The following is an 18989-nucleotide window of genomic DNA, read 5'->3' as shown; positions in this document are numbered from 1 at the left end:
TATTGCTTATAGTATCATTAAAAGGTCAAGTGGTTGTTTCAGCCATGTTGCAAGCTGATTACCAAAAGAAAATTTTGTTTATATTCTTTGTATATTTCATACCAATGAAGTAAAAGCCCTCACACACTTTAATTAAAAAAAAAATGGATTCCATTAAACAGCTGGCCACTTATCAGCCACCAACCTTGGCAAATTACTTTTCTCTGAGAGTCTGTTTCCTTCTTTTCCAGCTGGACCAATCATTCCTGCCTCCCAGACCGCTTGCTTCCCAACCTCACCTGTTGAGAGGTGACAGGAAATGGCCTGGTTGAAAGTGGTTTGAGAAAGGTTTCAAGTACTACGTGGAGTGAAAGGTACTATTATCAGGATGTGGGAAGCTGAGGTTCTATGGGAAGATATTGATTTGAGTTTGCACTTGGGGGTAGGTATAAGAAAAGGCAGTCCTGTTCATTTTTGTGATCCTAGGACACTCTGTAGGCATTCGAAATGTTGATTTATCTTGTTAAGAAAACATCTAGGAATCTTGAAACTATTTCCTTTGTCTCTTTCCCTCCCATGCTCCAGGGTTTGATTTTGCTCCCATGAAATTTCATTTCACTGTTGGCAGCAACTATTGGTTTTGCCTATTGTGAAAATAATCCTTTTAGTTTACACTAGGGTGCAGGAGTGTCTGTGATGCTAGAGTTTACATTCTCAGTGTTGTGCATTCTATAGATTTGAACAAATGCTTGGTGTACATTCTGTAGCTTTGGACAAATCGGTAATGACATGTATTCACTATTATAATATCATACAGCATAGTTTCACTGCCCTAAAAATCCTCTGTGCTCCACTTATTCATCTCTTCCTCCCCTCAAACTCCTGGAAACCACTGATCTTTTTACTATCTCCATAGTTTTCTCTTTTCCAGAATGTCATATAGTTGGAATCAAACAGTGTGTAGCCCTTTCAGACTGGCTTCTTTCACTTAGTAATATGCATTTAGTATTCTCTCATGTCTTTTCATGACTTGATAGCTCATTTCTTTTTAGTGCTGAATAATATTCCATTTTCTGATGTGCCACAGTTTATTTTTTCCATCACCCACTGAAGGACATCTTGGTTTGCTTCTGTGTTTGGCAATTATGAATAAAACTGCTATAAACATCTGTATGCAGGTTTTTCTATGGACATAAGTTTTCAACCCATTTGGGTAAATACTAAGAAGCATGCTTGCTGGATTATATGGTAAGAGTATGTGTAGTTTTGTAAGAAACCACCAAATTGTCTTCCAAAGTGGCTATGCCATTGCCCTGACCTTTGAAGACACATCTTGCCAGCTGTGCCAGGGTACAGCATTGACTTCTTAGGCAGAGGAGTACCCCCAATTCCTGGTCCTCAAAGGTCTGGAGATACACTATTGTGAATATAGGCCAGGTGGACAATCACATCCCAGGGGAGTGCAGGGCAAACTCCTAGGTTTCATGCTCAGTTAACCAAATGTGTGTTATAGTGTGTGTCTGGACTGTACTCAGCTTGCCTATTGCTATGAGGGCCACTGAGAGCCAGAGAAGTACCCCTATGTGTTTGCACACATAAGACAGGGAAAGCACAGCTGTCCCTTCTTCCTGAAAAAGCCCCTTGTCCCTCACACTGTCTAGCTGTAGCTCTTCTCTTTCCTGTTGTTCTCCTGCAGACCCTCTGGTCATTCCTCCTCATTCATTAGGGATTTGCTTCCTAGTTCACAGTTTCCTTTTGCCCCACCCCCTGACCTCATCTCCAACAACCTTCTCCTCACCTTCCTCCAGCGACGTACTCCCGTGATCACCCTCAGAACCCTCACAGCAACACAGTATGCACTCCTCAGCAATCTGTTTCAAACAACTCAATCTTTCAGCACCACTGAATTTTTTTAATTCACTCAACACAGTTCTTTGAATCAAGGGACCTTCAATCGCTTGATTTTCCCTCTTTCTCACAGCCCACCAGCCCCTCTGTTTTCTCGTCGCTCCTCATCAACTTCAATCCCACGGTCCATTTTCTTGTCAGGCCCTTGCACTTTCTTCTGTTCTTTGCTCCCACCCTGCAAACCTCAATCCTGACCGCAGTTCACTCTGCCTTCTCCATGCCTGACCTGAGCAGCTCCAAGTTGCTGCTTAACAACCACTGGCCAGGCTCACTGGGTTCATTTAAAGGATGATCTTAAGCCACCAGGGACATTTGCTCTCCTGGCACACTTGCTATGCTTTCCTAGTTCACGCATGTTCCCACATTCTGAAATGACATTTCATACCTTTCCCTGTCCTCGAACTTCCCACACTCTCTTCCCTTGAATCCCAGCTAATGAGGTACCCTCAAACTCCCTGAATATAAAAGCCAGAGAGGAACTCCCTCCTCGCATCAGTCTAGAAGCACTTCTGAATTTGCACCTGGCTTCTGCTCCCTTTACTGTAGCAGAGAAAGCCTCTCTCTCCTAAAACTAATATTCTTTCCTTGGGTTCCAGAAGAGCTCACCTCTCAAGGAATTTGTTCTTTTCACGATCCACTCCTGCATCATCAGTCTCTTTCTCAACATTATTTTTCTCTAGGTAAAAAGGAAAATATAATTTACATAAAAATAACTTACATAAAACTAACGTCCCAGAAATTATATAGTGCTTGTTTCTCAATCCCTACTTTCATAGGCAACCACTTCTCTGATTTCTAGCACCATAATTTTTCCTGACTTTGAACTTCATATAGTTGGAATCACATAACATGTACTCTTTGGTATCTGGCTTCTTTTGTTCAATATACTATTTTTGAGATTAATCCATGCTGCTGTGTATCTCAGTAGTTTTTATTGCTGAGTAGTATTCCATTGCATGGACATACCACACCTTGTTTATCCATTCTTCTGTGGCTGGAGATTTGGATTGTTTCCACATTTGGGCCGCTATAAATAAGGCCACTCTGGACATTCTTGCACAAATCTTTTTGTAGAGATATACTTGCATTTTAATTTGGAATTTCTGGTCATAGGATAGGTATACATTTAACTTTATGAGGAACTAACAAACAGTTCTTCAAAGTGACTGTACAGTTTTGCATTCTCATAAAAGCATTGTAGGACAGTTCCAGTTGCTTCACATGCTCCACAAATGTATGATTATCAGTCATGTTGATTTTAATGACTCTAATGGTTGTGAAAAGAGCTAGGACAGTACATGGCATAAAATTAGCCCCCTAAAGAGGTTAGTTACTATTATTCATCAGAATAAGCACTCCAACGCTTTAAATAAAGGGCACCGGAGTTTCTTCTTTCCTGTGATTATGGCTCACTCTTGTTCTTGACCTAACCCTTCCAAAAACTACATTATAATAAACTCTGGTATTGGTCATACACCTATTTAAGTATTATGTTTAAATAGATGTTCTCAAATCTATAAAAGTATTGGCTTTATAAAGGGGACCCAGCAGAGACATCACCAATACCTCCCACACAATACAAGGCAAGTACACAATAAACAGCTGCAAGTTGGCCTTTTTCTGCAGCTACCTAGGGTTTAACACTCTACCCTACTTTGTCCTGGGATCTGTCCTCACATCTAAGGAGTTACATTTTCTTTGGAGCTGCTCAGCCCAACGGGGACCTCAAACCTGGCCTGTCTGACAACAGATGGGCAGGTCCCAATCACCAGCCCCTTCTCCAGTCCTCAAACCTGGGTGTCCCTACCTAGGCACAGCTTCTCCGGGGAAGCTGCAGAGGAAATAGAGGTCTCGGCGTGGCTGTGGCTCCGCGACAGAGGCCAGACACGCTCCTCCTCTGCCTGAGGCAGGTCAGACACGTGTTGGGCTCCAGGTGGCAGCGCCAGCGGCAGCTGTCCCAACTGTTGCTGAGCGCACCACCGAGAGACGCACTCCTTTGTGCAGGGACAGCACCTCAAGCCTTTCTCTCCTTCCTGCATTTTTTCCCACTCCCTGCCCACGCTTAATTATTATTCCCTCGAGGCCCCTCCGCACTGGCCTCCTCCCTCGCCCACTCGGGCTGGGCAGGGAAGCGGGCGGCGGGAGCGCGGGGCTCAGCACTGCGCGCCCTGCGGCTGTCGGGGTGGCAGGGTGGCCAGTGCACCGCGCGGGAGCGTCCGCGATGCCAGGAACGGCTCTTTTGCCAACTGCTGCGAGGCCGGCGGGCTGGCAGTGCGCCCGGGCTGGTCGGGGGCGGGCGATGCGCGGGCCTCCAGGACCCCGAGACCTCCCTGGGTGCCTCCCGCGTTATCCACAGTGCTCGTGGTCACTACCACCGCGGACATCGTGGGCAACGTCCTGGTCATCCTCTCTGTTCAGGAACCCCAAGCTCCGGAACGCAGGTGAGCGCCACGCCGGGAGCTGGGGTCGCCCCTTCCCTGCCCTCTGCTCTTGGCTCTGACCTTGTAATCCCTCTGTTCTCGGACCTGATTCAATCCGCGGCCTTTCTCCTCCTCAGTGCCAGACACCCCTTTCCCTTCACTCTAACCTCGTCCCTAAGTTTGGTTCTGCGCTCCGAAGTTAGCGTGAGTTCCGCATCCCCGACGCGCGGCTGCCTGGGACGCACTGGGCACAGCGGGAATTGTGCGACTTTCTTGCACGCTTTTTGGCAGGGCGCCGGCACTGTGGGAACCCACGCGGCGGGACACCTTCGCTACTTACCCATGGCGCTCCAATTTGTGCCATTGCAGGTGGTGCCCACATTTGGCTACAGAAATCTCCCTTTGACACCTTCCTTCCTCCCCTGCCAAACACTGTGGCTTCCCATAGTGGGTACTTAGAAAATACTTGCCAAAAGAATGAGTGAATTAATGGAAGCATTGCGGTGGGCTTTTTGTCAAAAACTTACCTCCGGGTCGTCTAAAGATGCCATTCCAACTGAGAGAGTGTAAACGCAGAAATCGCAGGCTCTGCTGGGACTGAACTGAATTGCTTCGAGGTATCCTAGACTTTGGGGAAGACGGGGGATTGGTGAGATCAACTTTGAAACTTGAAACAAAGATTTGGGGAAATCGTGTAGCAATTCTGAAAATATTTTCCCCCTTTCAATCCACTCTCATTTCAATATTCCCATACTCAGGTCTTCAGGGGAAAAAACAGAGGGAGAGAATATCTGAACTCCAGCCCTGACAGGTCACTGGGGTGTGCTGACCATTTCAGCTTGAGAAGGAGCTCAGTGACCTGTTTGTTAATTTTTTGTGGTTTCCAAAGATGGGCCTGGGAAGGGGAGCGAGGAAGGGGGTACTCAAATATTAGAGTGAATTAAAATGGAAAAATCGCAGCAGAAAAACAATGGTATAGCTTAAAAATGCTTTTCTAAGGAGCCAGACCATTCTGAAAGTCTATTTTTAGTAAATGGTTATGTATATTTTGTGTGGCCCTGTGACTCAAGGATTTTTATCTAAAAAGCAAACCAAAAAATCAAACTGAGATTCCAGCCATCATGTAACACGATTAAGATGTTTCTAACTCAGTCATTTCAGTAGTGGTGGCTAATATTATCTGGGATACATTTTTCAAGATATTACTGTGTTCTTTGAAGAAAAGTTTATATATTAGGCAAGAGCAGTTTATGATTAGAAAACTGTATGTAATATTTTTGATCATCTTGTCCCTTTGCAGCAGCCATAAACATTCATTTCCTGCACAGGGAGGCAGACAGGAGATAGCTCTGGCTCTCTCCTCTGTGGAAGGGATGGGCCCTCCAGGTTCTGCCATTGGCCCCTTCTCTCCCTGACTTATGGGTGTGTAGACAAGGTCTGGCAGACTGTGCCTTCCTGGTTAGTAACTTGGGTTGCCTATCATGAGAAAGGTGGTTGATGGGAGTGAGGGCCGCTTCCTTTTGCCCAAGGGAGAAAAGCATCCTGTCCCCCATCCTATGAGGGTTCGCCTCTTCTGCACTCCTGGCAGGGCCCACAGAAAACTTACTGACTTGAGAGGGGGTCAGGGAAGGGAATGAGCATGTTAAATTGCTGACATAATCTCTGTTCTATCTTTCCTACCTCCTGATGTGTCTACTACATCCCAGCACCAGGAAAAAAAAAAAAAAAACTGTAACGCTATCTAAATAAGATCAATTCCTGCCACATTGGCGGCTGCCACAGTCTTGCAATTTAACCAGTTTTTATATGACTATTGGCTTTACTGGTGATAGTCATGAAAAATTGTAATAGTGACTTAAACTAAATGACCTTGGCAGAGTGAGATTTCTAAAGGTGCTTAAAAACCTATAGCCCTTTGAATAGTTAGTACCCATTAAGAGTAGACTTTTAAGCAGACCTTCTCTTACCAAAGAGTTTGGGCTTACTTTAAGAAACACTTATCTCAGACCTTTTTGTACTTAAGTCTGGCTCCTCAATCCATCAATATTAAGAAATTAGGACTGTGACAATGAGCATACATATATATACAATAACCAAGATACATGGCCCACACTTAAGCCACAGCACGGTTCTCAGGGGACACCAGTATCCTTTACTTGACCATCACAAACCCAGCTCCTCTGTGGGGCAGATCCTTGCTATTCCTAACAGTGATGTTCCTGATGGCAGGGTAAGTGGTTAGATTAATTGTCCTTTTTGTCAGGGCTACCCTGTCTGCAGCTTCTGTGGCTGCATGTGGTAGACTGACTCTTTCAGAGATGGCATTAGAGAAAGGCAGGCTGGGAAGCACAGAGGGAGGCTGGGAGGTAGGTTCAGGGCACTGACCCAACTTAGAAGGTAAGGCTGGTTGTTTTTCACTCTTTGCTGTATTCTCAGAGCCTTGCACAGCACACGGCACTGGGTTGGCACTTCACACTTGTCAGAGCTTGCTTCCCAGGGACTTGTCACACTTTAGACTCTTCTGAGAGCAGTGGAGGACTTTCCCTTGTGCCCACCACTGCTGTCCTGACCTTGGATCTAGGCCCCACTAATATTTATCCCCTGTGTTTTTGAGCTTTTACTCTCCTTCTGGAATCTTCTTCCATCAGGTTTCTTCTGTTTTTTCAACCTCTGTCTCTTTCCCTTCAGCCTCCACACACACACCTTGCACACACCCCATACACAAAGTCTCCTGTTTTAAAAGAACAAAAAGAATCTTTCCTTGATTTGATGTGCCCCCAACTTCACCACTATCTCTCTCCTTCCCTTCTCAGCCAGTTTAGTGTGCAGTTTTCATCCATTGACTCTGCCTCATTGCTTCCCACCCCTCTTCAGCCCCTGGGGTCTGGCCTCTTTGGCAGTGCCACCTTGTGCTGCCCGTGATGATGAGGGCTCCTTGGGACCTTTCACTCCTTGGCTTTCCTGATGCTAGTGTTTGGACCAGCTTCCTCTCATTAACTCCTGGATACCCAAGCCCTGGGAGTCACTTCTGGTTCCTCCTGCCCCACCCCCACATTCCACAAGTCCCAGTGATTGCCTCACAGTATTTCTCACTCCCCTGTTTCTGCCCTTCCTACTCGTACTGCCCCAGTCTACATCCCCATCATGTCTTGAGCAGACTCTGTCGTGCCCAGAGAGCTTTCCCTGCTCCCTCACTGCCACCACTGCCAAGAGTCATCTCCACCTTCAGTGACTGTCCCCCTCGTCCAGAACAGAGTCTGACTTCAGGGCGCAGCACCCACATCACTCATAGCCTCGTCTCCCTGGTGCCAAGGCGAACTGCTACTATTTCCCGCACAGCCAGGCTCTCTGGTGCACTCTCAGCCTCTTCTGCCCAGGTGGTATCTGCTCCTCCTTCAACCCCCTTCCCCAGCTCCCTTGCAGGGTCATCAGTGTTTATTACTGGTACCTGATGGTGCAGCACTGATGGCCAGGGTCTCCCTCCTCAGCTCCACCTCCCCTGAACAGCTCCCCTCACTGTCCTGTAGCGACTTGTGTCTCCCTGCTGGCCCGTGAACCTGGTGAGAGCAGAGGGGTCTATTCCAGGTCTGTCCACACAGGCACACGGTAGGAACTGAATTCACCTCTGTTGAAACAAATTGAAAGTGGTCAAGACACTAGGAAAGCAGTGGGAGAGAAAGAATCCAGTACACGGCACTGCTCAGGTAATCAGAACGGTTTTCATGAAACCGAGTGGCTTAGAGCACTAACAGCTCAAAGGACATCTCACTTTTGTGCTCCAACGCCGATGGCTGACACCTTCTGCAGAAGGCATGCTTGTTCTCAGATTGCTCCTGAGTGGCTAGAGTTGCTCAGCAGGTTCCAGCTGTGCCACATTTGTGTTCCAGTGACTGCTCCCTTCTGGTCTGGCCTGAGGTTTCCACATTTAAGCTGCCTATAAAATGTGGTCTCCTGCATTACCTACACCGTCCAGGCAGGCCCCAATCCAAGAGAGCTGAGAGAACCGTGTCATTACTGAGACATCCAGGTCATCTCCATTAGCAGAGAGGAGGGTCAGTGATTCCTGGCTCCATAGGCACAGCTGCCCTAACTTCCCATGTAACAGGAGCTGTGGTCTGACAATGGATTTTAGTGCTACGACCCTCTTAAAGAGATGTTAGTGAGTGCACACATTGCCATTCCTGTGGTGTTTTGATGATTTGTTATGCAGAAAGACATGAAATATTTGATATTGGGATTGCCCAGGAAAACATGGAAGGTTTGCCTGCTGAATACACAGGTCTTTGTCCAGGGTCCACTCTGTCCATACCAGCAAAGCTGCCACTCACTCCTCCAGGCCCCCAGCGGTGCTTAGAGGCTGCTCCATGTCTTGCCCAGCAGGAGTAGCTGCCTGGGAGGTTCCTGATGGGAATATTCTGCCTGTGGGGGTGTTTTGCACCCCTGGTTACATTAGAGAAGAGCCTGCACTGTGGCGGATTTTTCTCACCTCTTCTCTTCCCACTGTTGATAGAAACAGTGAATGATGTACAAATAAGCAGGAATGGCCCTGGGCAAAGGCTCTTGGACGGTCTGGACGGAAATGTTTAATAGACCTACAGTTCCTGCCCTCCAGGAGTTACAGGGTGAGGTGGAGCCCAGTCTACCCAGGCTTCATCCTCCCACCGACCACTTGGTATTGGGTACCTGTTGACCCGCTGTGCATGCAGGGTTTGGAGTGCTTGTTATCAGCCTAAGACCAAACTGGGTGACCCTTGAATCCTTCCCTAATCTTTCCTAAGCTTTCCAACTTCACACTTCAGCTGCGCCTACCTCACTATCCCTTCACTGAACAAAAATGAACACTTTTTAAATCCCATTATTATGTCCATAGCTGAATAATCAGGAAAGCTCATAATCCTATTTAATTCCTCCCATGGAAGTCTCAATAGCCCAGGGGTGTAAAGACCATGTTTGGCTGTCTTTATTTCCAGAAAACTGGATTCTGTATTTGGATACGATATTCTGCAACACTCGGAAGATACTGAATGCCGCTAGTAGGTCTTACAATTTAGAATACTTATTGCTAGAGGAGTAAAAGTTAGGGAGTTGGGAAGTAAAGTCCAGTTTTTAGGGCGTCTAGAAGCAATGTCCTACCTTCTTCATTGTCTGCATCTCCCCATATGTCTCTCATCTTATCTCACAGTAATCCTAGTCCAACAGTGTGAGCCTCTTGTTCTTTCAATGCAAGTAATAACAATATGAAACAGTAATACATGATAGCTAACATTACTAAGTGCTTACTGTGTGCCAGGTGCAAGTCTCTCTCATTTAAGAGAGAGAAAGAGAGAAATAAAAAAAAAAAAAGAAACTTCCACAATCCCCTATCAAAGGGATACCCCTTTCCAAGTACCACTCCATCTGTTTCTTTCTCTTGAAGGTGGAGCTGATTGAGAGCACCTGCAGGGCACAACTTCCTCCTCCAAAACTCACTGCTAATGTCACTGCCGACCTCCTAACTGCCAAGTTCAGTGGGCACTTTTCTGTCCTCTCTTACTTTTGTGGATGACTGAGAAACTCCCTACACCCTTGCCCTTAAACTTGAAGTTTCTTTTTCCTGGTTTCCTCCTTCTCTTGTTCTTTCTCCATCTGTTGTGGTTATGAGCAATTCACATAATCTGGGTGTCTTTACCCAGATTACCTATAAAATGGAAATCATGGTATCAACTTTAAAGGATTCTTGTGAAAAACAATTGAGTCAATTTATGTAAATGCATATTATCAACTTTAAGGTGCTGTACCAATTGTTGTTTTGTTGTTATTAAGTGTAATCAAAGTAATAAAACACTACCCTTAGGTTTCTAAGCGATCTCTTTTAATGGTTATGGAAGAATGTTTTGTAATAGCATCTCAGTCTTTTTTTAAAATTGATGCTTCTTATGCTCTTAAATATATTTTCGTCTTTTAAGTGGTTGAAATAGTCCCTATCATACTTTTGTGTACACTATTAGTTTGCTTAGCAATTCTTTTCTTTTTAATTAGAGCAAAATTAGATTTCAACTTAACCCATGTATGAGAACTCACTCATGTAGGGTTTTCATAAATATGTGACTTTGGAAGAAAACAATCTCTCCCTTCAAGGAGATGGAAATCTAATTAGGAGCTTACATTAAATGTATTATTTTAGTATTTGTAAGGAAATCAAGTTTTTAATAAATTGTCTGTTCAATTATTTCAAATGCCTATCCCCAGAATGTAACTAGTAAGAATATCGCATGTTCATTTGGCAATTGCTATTATTTCTTATGACCTTTCCCATACAAGTTCCCATCTGAGGTGAACAGCTATTCTGGGATGTAGGCAGTCCTGTTGCAAGGGCCTGAGTGATTTCACCTGGCCCCTTGGTGAACTGTCCTGCCCGAATGGTCCCTTCCCCTGCCACTGTCCCCAGCCCCAGGCTGACTTAGGAATTCCCCACTGTTTCCACCTTGTTCTGGCCTTTTTCACAACTCTCACCACAGTGAACAGCTGCCGTTTCTCTGTCTGTTTGCCCAACAGCACTGTGGGTATCCCAATGGCAGGGTTATGTCTTTCATATATCACTGTGCCCTACCTGAGTGTAGTAGGTACTCAATAAATACATTACACATTTAAACAGATAGAAGGATGGAAGAAGACATCAAGGCACAGGAAGTTTAACCTTGTTAAAAATGATAGATTATTTTGTTGACTTTTCTAACATAATTCTCACCACATCTTGTTTTTATTTGTTTAATTGTCTCTTCTATGAATCCATGAGCTTTGAGCTTTGTAAGGGGAGACAGCATGTCTATCTGGCTCATGGCACTTTCCTAAGTCCCTGGCACAGTCAGAGAGTACCTAGTACATAATCAGAATATTTGTTGAGTAAATGATCCAATGATTATCTATTTCTATCTTGCCTTTTAGCCCAATGACCAGACACAATTTAAATCCAACCAAATTTTTCTTCTGAGCATGGAGGGTGAACATGAAGAGGAAGCTTTACCTGCCAGAATTCTCCTATCTGATGGAGATGAGCTAGCTCAGCACTCTCTGGCTCTCTTTCCTGGATCACCAGATCCTCATTAAGAAATAGATTTTCCAGAAAGGAGAGAGGAGGAGAGAGGGAGGGGATTTCAACGGTCGTGTGTGCAAAGGGATGTGCTTTGCGTATGAATCCTGGAAGGAGATTCCATATTAGTGAACAAAGCCCCGTTGTCGAAGCCTCTCTCCACACATGCACCCTGTCTGCTGCAGGCAGATGGGAATGAGTCACTCCAGGACGTGCGATATGAATATTCATCAGAAGCCTGTGCACAGTGCCGTGTGCATGCTGACTGATTTCTCGCCCGTCTGGGGAAGAAATGGATGGAGGACTGCTTCTCCCTTTGACTGTCATCCAGATAGGACATGGCTTCTTATACATGGGAGGCAAAACGAGAGTTTTAGTCACCTAATTTGGAATCGTGCCAAGAAATCCCGGAGACAGTAGGATGTCTGCGCAGGTGAATCTACAGCAGGAACTCGTTGATTTCAGCCTTTTAGAAACAGCCAGAGTATTCGGGGAGAGTAATTGAATCACTTTCCGTGTGGAGTTGAATGTGTTCTTCTCACCATTTACAAGCTGTTTGCCAGCCTCCGGGGCGTTATTAGGGGATGAGCCACATGAACACGGCAGAGCTTGACTGGGCTTTCCCGGGAAACAGCCGGCGGAGCTGGCGCCGGCTCCCGGGGGCTCTTGACTTTCTCTGCTGTGCTGGCGAGTGCCAAGCGCTTGTGCGCTGCTCAGCCCGCAGCCCCGTGGGCCCTCTGGGGACCCATCTTCCTGTGCTGGAAAGAAGTGATTTTCTCCACAGAAACAACGCCCCTGTGAGTGTGACAGGGAGCAGGAGGCAGGGCTCCAAAAGAAAGGGAGGGAACCGATGAGGGAATAGTCATTAGAAAGATGTTCAGGAGCTCGCCCATATTCACGTGGCCAAAAAGTGGCAGAACTGAGATTATCCCAGATTGCTCTAACCTCCAGCACCACCTCCAAACTTCAAAAAGACACTTAAAATTCTTGGAAAAGACAAGGGCTCCTGAATCAGCCAAAGCCAAGAAGTTTGAGAGAGAAAGTCCCTTGTGCTCTTGGGCCCAAGAGAGGTCTGGGTAGGTGGGTCGGAGACTGAAGTCTGGCTGTGGAGACAGCCAGCAGGCTGGGAATTACACGGAAAGGCACGAGACCCCCCAGCCCTGCTCCCAGGCGGGTCCTCGGATGTGCATTTTTTGCCTTGCAGTACCAACAAGAAAGAAGATGAGAGGGGATTTAACCCAGAAAGTGAATGAATCCTGAAAACAGAGTAGGAAGGAATCTGGCAGATCAACCTGAGGCAGGATTCTCCTTTATCGCCCAAGCTCTGCTGAAGGGCAAGCCCAGTGATAAGCGCAAGTGTGGAGTGTGATTCACCTGAAGGTCTGACTCAGGTGAACTCCCAGCTCTGAGCCTCCCTGTCCCCATAGTCCTTGGAATCTAGCCCGTAGCCTGGCCTCTCCGATTGCTGTGCCTTTGGGACCCTTTCCTTCTCCCTGACCTCCTAGACCCCTGAGGCAGTCACATCAGCCTCTGTGGCACTGGGATGGACACATGGTGGCAGTGGAGTGTCTGTGTCCCTGTCTGTGCCAACTTGGGAGTCCCTCCTGTAAGCCCATTCTACCTGCCCTCTGCATCCCGTTGCCCTGAGGCCGGCAGCTTGCACTGCACCACGTGGCAAGAGGCCGGAGGACTCGAAAGACCATGCCCAGTGCATGCTGTGTGGCTGAGGGCTCCTGCTGGAGGGAGTCTGTGACCTTTTGAGCATACAGCAGGTGCTCAAAAAGTACAGTGCTCGATAAATGAAATGAATGGCATTAAGGATGGACCTGCTCATGCTCTGTGCTTTGTGTTGCCCAAACTTGTAGGTTCTTGGTGCTTTACTTGTCAGTCAGTGTTGGTTTTAGAATGCAAATGCTTCAAGGGCTCTGGAGTCTTTAGAGCCGTTGTTTCCTCCCTAAGACTGTGGCTCAGAACACACCTGAAGCATATTCGCCGATGGCTGTGTGGTTTCCTGAGGCTCGCTCTGGCTGGCTGAGCTTGGTGATACTGAAGAAGGCTCCAGTCAGAGGACAGAGGCAGTCCAGGGTGCCCGAGGATGTGCCAGCAAAGGGAGGAGGCTGTGAGCTGGGGAGTGCCGCCAACAGCCCCGTCCACTCCACAGGGCTGGGACACTGTACCGCCACTGCAGGTGTCTGTCAACATGACCACAAGGCTGGGAGAGGATGCTCCAACAAAGCACAAAGGGGAATACCAGAAACACATGATTCCCACTCTCAACACCTTTCTTTTAGTCCAGCTGCAAAATGCAATTGCCATTTAGAAGAACAACTTAAAGACACTTAGAAGTAGCCTGGTAACTGGCAAGACAAGATGCAAAAGGAGACTGTCAGAGAGCTGTGTGGTGGGGGATGGGAGTTTGGGGGGCAGGGTGTTCATGATGGTGGGTCCACATCCCTGACTTTTAGACTCTCCTCCAAAATCCTCGCTGCAGCCTAAAGGATGCAAAGCCCCTCCGCATCTGTGCCTGTTAAGGAAACAGTTCTCATTTGTGAGCATCCGTCATGTCCCTGAGCACTTTGCATCACTATTTAATTCTCACAGCTATGATACAAGGTGGGTATCATTATCCCCAGCTTAAAAATGACAAAAACAGGGCTCTGATAGCCTAAGTAACTTGCCCTGGTCACATAGCCAGTGAGTAGCAGAGATGCAATTTGAGTCCTCAACTCTGTGTCTCTACAACCACTTCATTTCTACTCACAATGCCAAAAGTAATTCAGTGAAAGATAGGATTTTTTTTATTTCTGCAAATTTATGGGGCACATGAGAACTTTTGTTATATGTATATTATGCATAATGATCAAGTCAGAGTATTCAGGGTGTCCATCACCCGAGTACATTTCTGTTACATATAGTCATCCTACTCTGCTATCAAACCTTGACCTTATTCTTTCTATCTTACTGTATATTTGTACCCTTTAACCCACTTCTCGTCATCCTCTCCCCTCCCCCTGCTCACTTTGCTTGTCTCTGTTTTCTATCTTTCCACCCTCTACCTCCACGTGTTCAAATTTTTTTAGCTCCCACATGTATATGAGAACATGCAATATTTGTCTTCTCGTGCCCGGTTTATTTCACTTAAGATAATCACCTCCAATTCCATCCATGTTGCTGCAAATGACACGATTTCATTCTTTTATGTGGCAGCATAGTATTCCATTGTATATATATGCCACATTTTCTTTATCCGCTCATCTGTTGATGAACACTTAGGTTGATTGCTCATCTTCGCTCTTGTGAACAGTGCTGCAATAACCATGGGAGTGGAGGTATCTCTTTGATATAATGTTTTCTTTTCCTTTGGGTAGATACTCCATAGTAGGATTGCAGGATTGATTGGTAATTCTGTTTTTAGTTTTTGGAGAAATCTCCATATTGTTTCACATAGTGGCCGTATGCATTTACATTCCACCAACAGTATGTAAGAGTTCTCTTTCTCTGCATCCTTGCTAACATCTGTTATTTTTTGTCTTTTTAATGATAACCATTCTGGCTGGGGTAAGATAATATCTCATGGTAGTTTTGATTTGCACTTCTCTGATTATTAGTGATATTGGGCATTTTTTCATATACCTGTTGGCCATTTGTGTGTCTTCTTTTGAGAAAAATCTATTCACATCCTTTGCCCACTTTTTAATGGGATTATTTTCATTTCTTTCAAGAAATGTTTTGATTTCTGTCTTAATTTCTTCCTTGAATCAATGGTCATTCACGAACATGTTGTTTAATTTCCATGTGTTTGTAGTTAGAGATCCTCCTGGTGTTGATTTCTGGTTTTATTCCATGTGGTATGAGAAGATACTTGATACAATTTTTGATTCTTAAAAAATGTGTTGAGACTGGTTTTGTGGCCCCACATGTGGTCAGAGAAGATGTTTTATGGCATAGAAATCGTGGGATCTCACACTGACTCTTGCTCCTATTTTCTGCTTCAGGTAATTTGTTTTTGGTGAGCCTGGCATTGGCTGACCTGGTGGTGGCCTTGTACCCCTACCCGCTGATCCTTGTGGCCATCTTCTATGATGGCTGGGCCCTGGGGGAGGCAAACTGCAAGGCCAGTGCCTTTGTGATGGGCCTGAGCGTCATCGGTTCTGTCTTCAACATCACTGCCATCGCCATCAACCACTATTGCTACATCTGCCACAGCGTGGCCTACCACCACATCTACCGGCCCTGGCATACCCCCCTGCACATCTGCCTGATCTGGCTCCTCACCGTGGTGGCCTTGCTGCCCAACTTCTTCCTGGGGTCCCTGGAGTACGACCCACGCATCTACTCCTGCACCTTCCTCCAGACGGCCAGTGCGCAGCACACGGCGGCCATGGTGGCCATCCACTTCTTCCTCCCCATCGCCGTCGTGTCCTGCTACCTGCGCATCTGGGTGCTGGTGCTGCGCATCTGCACCAGGCCCGCAGGAAGGCCACGTCGGAGAGCAGGCTGTGCCTGCGGCCCAGCACGTTGCGGAGCTTTCTAACCATGTTCGTGGTGTTTGTGATCTTTGCCATCTGCTGGGCCCCACTCAACTGCATCGGCCTCGCCGTGGCCATCAACCCAGAAGAAATGGCTCCCCAGGTCCCTGAGGGGCTATTTGTCACCAGCTACTCACTGGCTTATTTCAACAGCTGCCTCAATGCCATCATCTACGGGCTTCTGAACAAGAACTTCCGCAGGGAGTCCAAGAGGATCCTCTTGGCCCTCTGGAACCCACGGCGCTGCTTTCAGGATGCTTCCAAGGACAGCCAATCCAAGGGCCCACAGAGCCCAGCCCCACCTGCTGCTAGTGCCCAGCACCCACTCCAGGCTGATGCTTTCTAGCTGGGATCTGAGGCACACCAGCTGCACAACAAACTCATGGAATGGTGGGAGTGAACCTGCCGTAAGGGTCACGTCAGGAAGCCTGCTGGGCCGTGCCGTCCTGTGGGCATCCACAGCCCATGGCTGAGGGAACTTCATGCTGGGACAAGCAGCCCATCAACACCCTGGCTTGTCAGTCAATGCCCACAGGCAGCGGACCTGACAGACACTCTCAGGAGTGTGCTGAGGGCTTGGTGCACACACGACCAAGGAAGGAACAGAATGAGAAAGGCCTGGGGCAGAAGAGGCTGACTCCTTCCCAGGTGCTGGCCATTGTCCTCCTGCTTTGGCCTCCTCACTGCTTTCTCCCCTTCCCCAAGGGGTGGCAGCAGTGGATCTCTCCTGTCAGCAAGGACCGAAGAGCAAGGTCTGCAGGACTGGAAGGCGGATGATTCTGCAGGGGCCTTAGGGTGGGGCAGTGCCTTTCAGAGGGCGAGTGTTCTACTCTCTCCCCACTGATCTGCCCTACACACACACATATGCACACACATGCACAGACCACAGACAAGCCACACTACATACACACCAAACCGCACGCTGCACACATGCACCACATCACAGACATGCCACATGACACACACACCAAACCACACACTGCACACACACACCACACCACAGACTGCATGCGCATCCCACACAATAAACATACTACAGCCAGCACATACACACCACACTATACACACACACCGTACTACAAGCATGCTACATACATACCACCTACACTGTACACACATAGTACAAACATACTATATACACATGCACGCATTACACGATCAAAGCTACCACGTCACAGACACACTACACACATACACACACATATACACACACACACTCCTCAGCCATCTGGAGCACAAAGTCTGCTTGACTTCCTTTCCTGGTTCCATCATGTTTAAGTTGTGAGATTTGGGGCAAGTCCCCTAACCTCTTTATTCCTCAGTTTTTTTCATCTTAAAATGCCCAGAGTCTACTCCCCAGGTGGCTGTGAAGCTTCACCGGGGTAATATATCTTAAGCGCTGAGGACAAGGCCTGCCACACGGCTAGCACTCAGGAATCGTTAGCTTTTGTTATTACCCTAACTATGTAAAATGAAAAATACTATTGAAAGAGAAAAGAAACCTTGTACAAAGACAGGAAGGCAAGGGGAGAAACTGGAGTTTGGGGTAAGTTGAAGGGAGGGGACAGCTCCACCCAATTCCCTTCTGTGATTGTGTGTTTGTGGACTTTGTAGAAATCTCAGGGCTTCACTTGGCACCAACAGAGTTAGCTTTCTTCATCAATTCCACAAAGATCGACTGGTGCCCTTTGTGGGCCAGGTCTGGCTTGTTGCCTGCCCTTTGGGGAGATCCTCGGCTGTTGATAACTCAGTACCAGCTGACATCCACTGGGTGTTTTTGTAGTACCAGGCACTATGGCCGGGGCTTCATATGCATCATCTCATTTAATCCTCACAAACACTTGGAAATAGATATTATCATCTGTTTTCATAGTAAAAAACTGAAACTTAAAGAAGGGAAATGATTGCCGGAGTTCACAGGGCTCTTAAGTCTGTCTGACGGCAGCACCCCACTCCTGTGCCCCTTATCCCCCTTTGGAATGTGTGGCAGGGACCAAGTGCTGGGAGGTAAGTACTCCAAGTACATCGGGTACCTGGTGGCCTGCGAGGAGAGAGAAAAGTTACCTCCACCAGCTGGCGGCTTTCCTGAACGAAGAGCCCAGGACCTGCTTGGTGTGCTGACCTCTTAGCATCACACTGGAAACTCCCTTCCCTTGTGAAGTGAGGGATCTGGGCTGGGCGCTGTGCTTAGTCAGCTAGTCCCCGGGGAGCTTCCAGGCTCTACCAACAAGGTTTCAAAGGTGGGAATCTGATTCTGACACTGATTATGACCCAATTATTAGGAAGGTAGATGTCCTAGCCCTGGTCATTGCAGTGTTAGGGTCCAGTTGCCAAGAGTGGAGAGTCCCATCCAGGGGGGGCCTCCTGGTGCACCCACCTTGTGGGGCCACCAGTTCATATCGCAGTCCCGGAGGGATGCAGAAGAATCCTAAGGCTTCTCCTTGAGCTGTGACCACTTTTTCTGGCTCTGGGCAGAACCTGAGGCTGACCTGGTCAGGACTGTCCTAACTGCCTGCTCCCCACAGGTGCCAGCTATAGGCACCTTGCTCTTTATTCCCCACTTAGAGGAGGAGGAGGCATCAGTTTCTTGGCAACAGCATGCCCCCAGCTCCTCCCCTTATCCCTGTCTTTCGGCACTGAATTGAATGCAAGGCATGTGCTCAATAAATATGCACTGAAGGAACAAAAGCTCTCTTCAGTTTCCTGGGCCCATAGCTGTCACCTGGTTTGCCAGGCACTGACAGTCCACTAACTGGGACCTTCTTTGTGTCCACAGGTTTTTAGCAATGAACCAAGGGCCAAGAGAATGAAGAAAAACTGGAAAACCTGGGAGGTGGGGTGATGTTCATACTCAGATGGAATGGCCCCACACCAAGGGGGCTGACTTTTAATAAAGATGATTTTGCTAAAATAGTGTGAGAACTATATCTGTCTTCCACCTCCTTGACTGTGGACAATCTGGTCAATGGTGCCACCTGCCTACCTTCCTCCCCATCCTCCTGGGACCTTCCTCTGGACTCTTTGGTTTTGAGCTCTCTGTGAAACCCTCACCCATCAAGAGAACTCAAGCCTGGGTTCAGATTT

General features: G+C 47.3%; 1 protein-coding gene across 1 annotated transcript; it reads left to right on the top strand.

Moving 5' to 3' along the window:
- Positions 1-367: 367 nt before the first annotated feature.
- Positions 368-16251, top strand: MTNR1B (melatonin receptor 1B). The gene is given in 5 exon segments (XM_045556932.1): positions 368-421; positions 3970-4301; positions 4303-4328; positions 15372-15838; positions 15841-16251. Coding segments are annotated over 5 exon segments (1290 nt in total).
- The last annotated feature ends 2738 nt before the right edge of the window (positions 16252-18989 follow it).

Source organism: Lemur catta, chromosome 7, assembly GCF_020740605.2.
Source record: "Lemur catta isolate mLemCat1 chromosome 7, mLemCat1.pri, whole genome shotgun sequence".
Classification (NCBI taxonomy): Eukaryota; Metazoa; Chordata; class Mammalia; order Primates; family Lemuridae; genus Lemur; species Lemur catta.
Note: the sequence above shows the minus strand (reverse complement) of the source record. Positions and strands in the feature narration are given on the sequence as shown.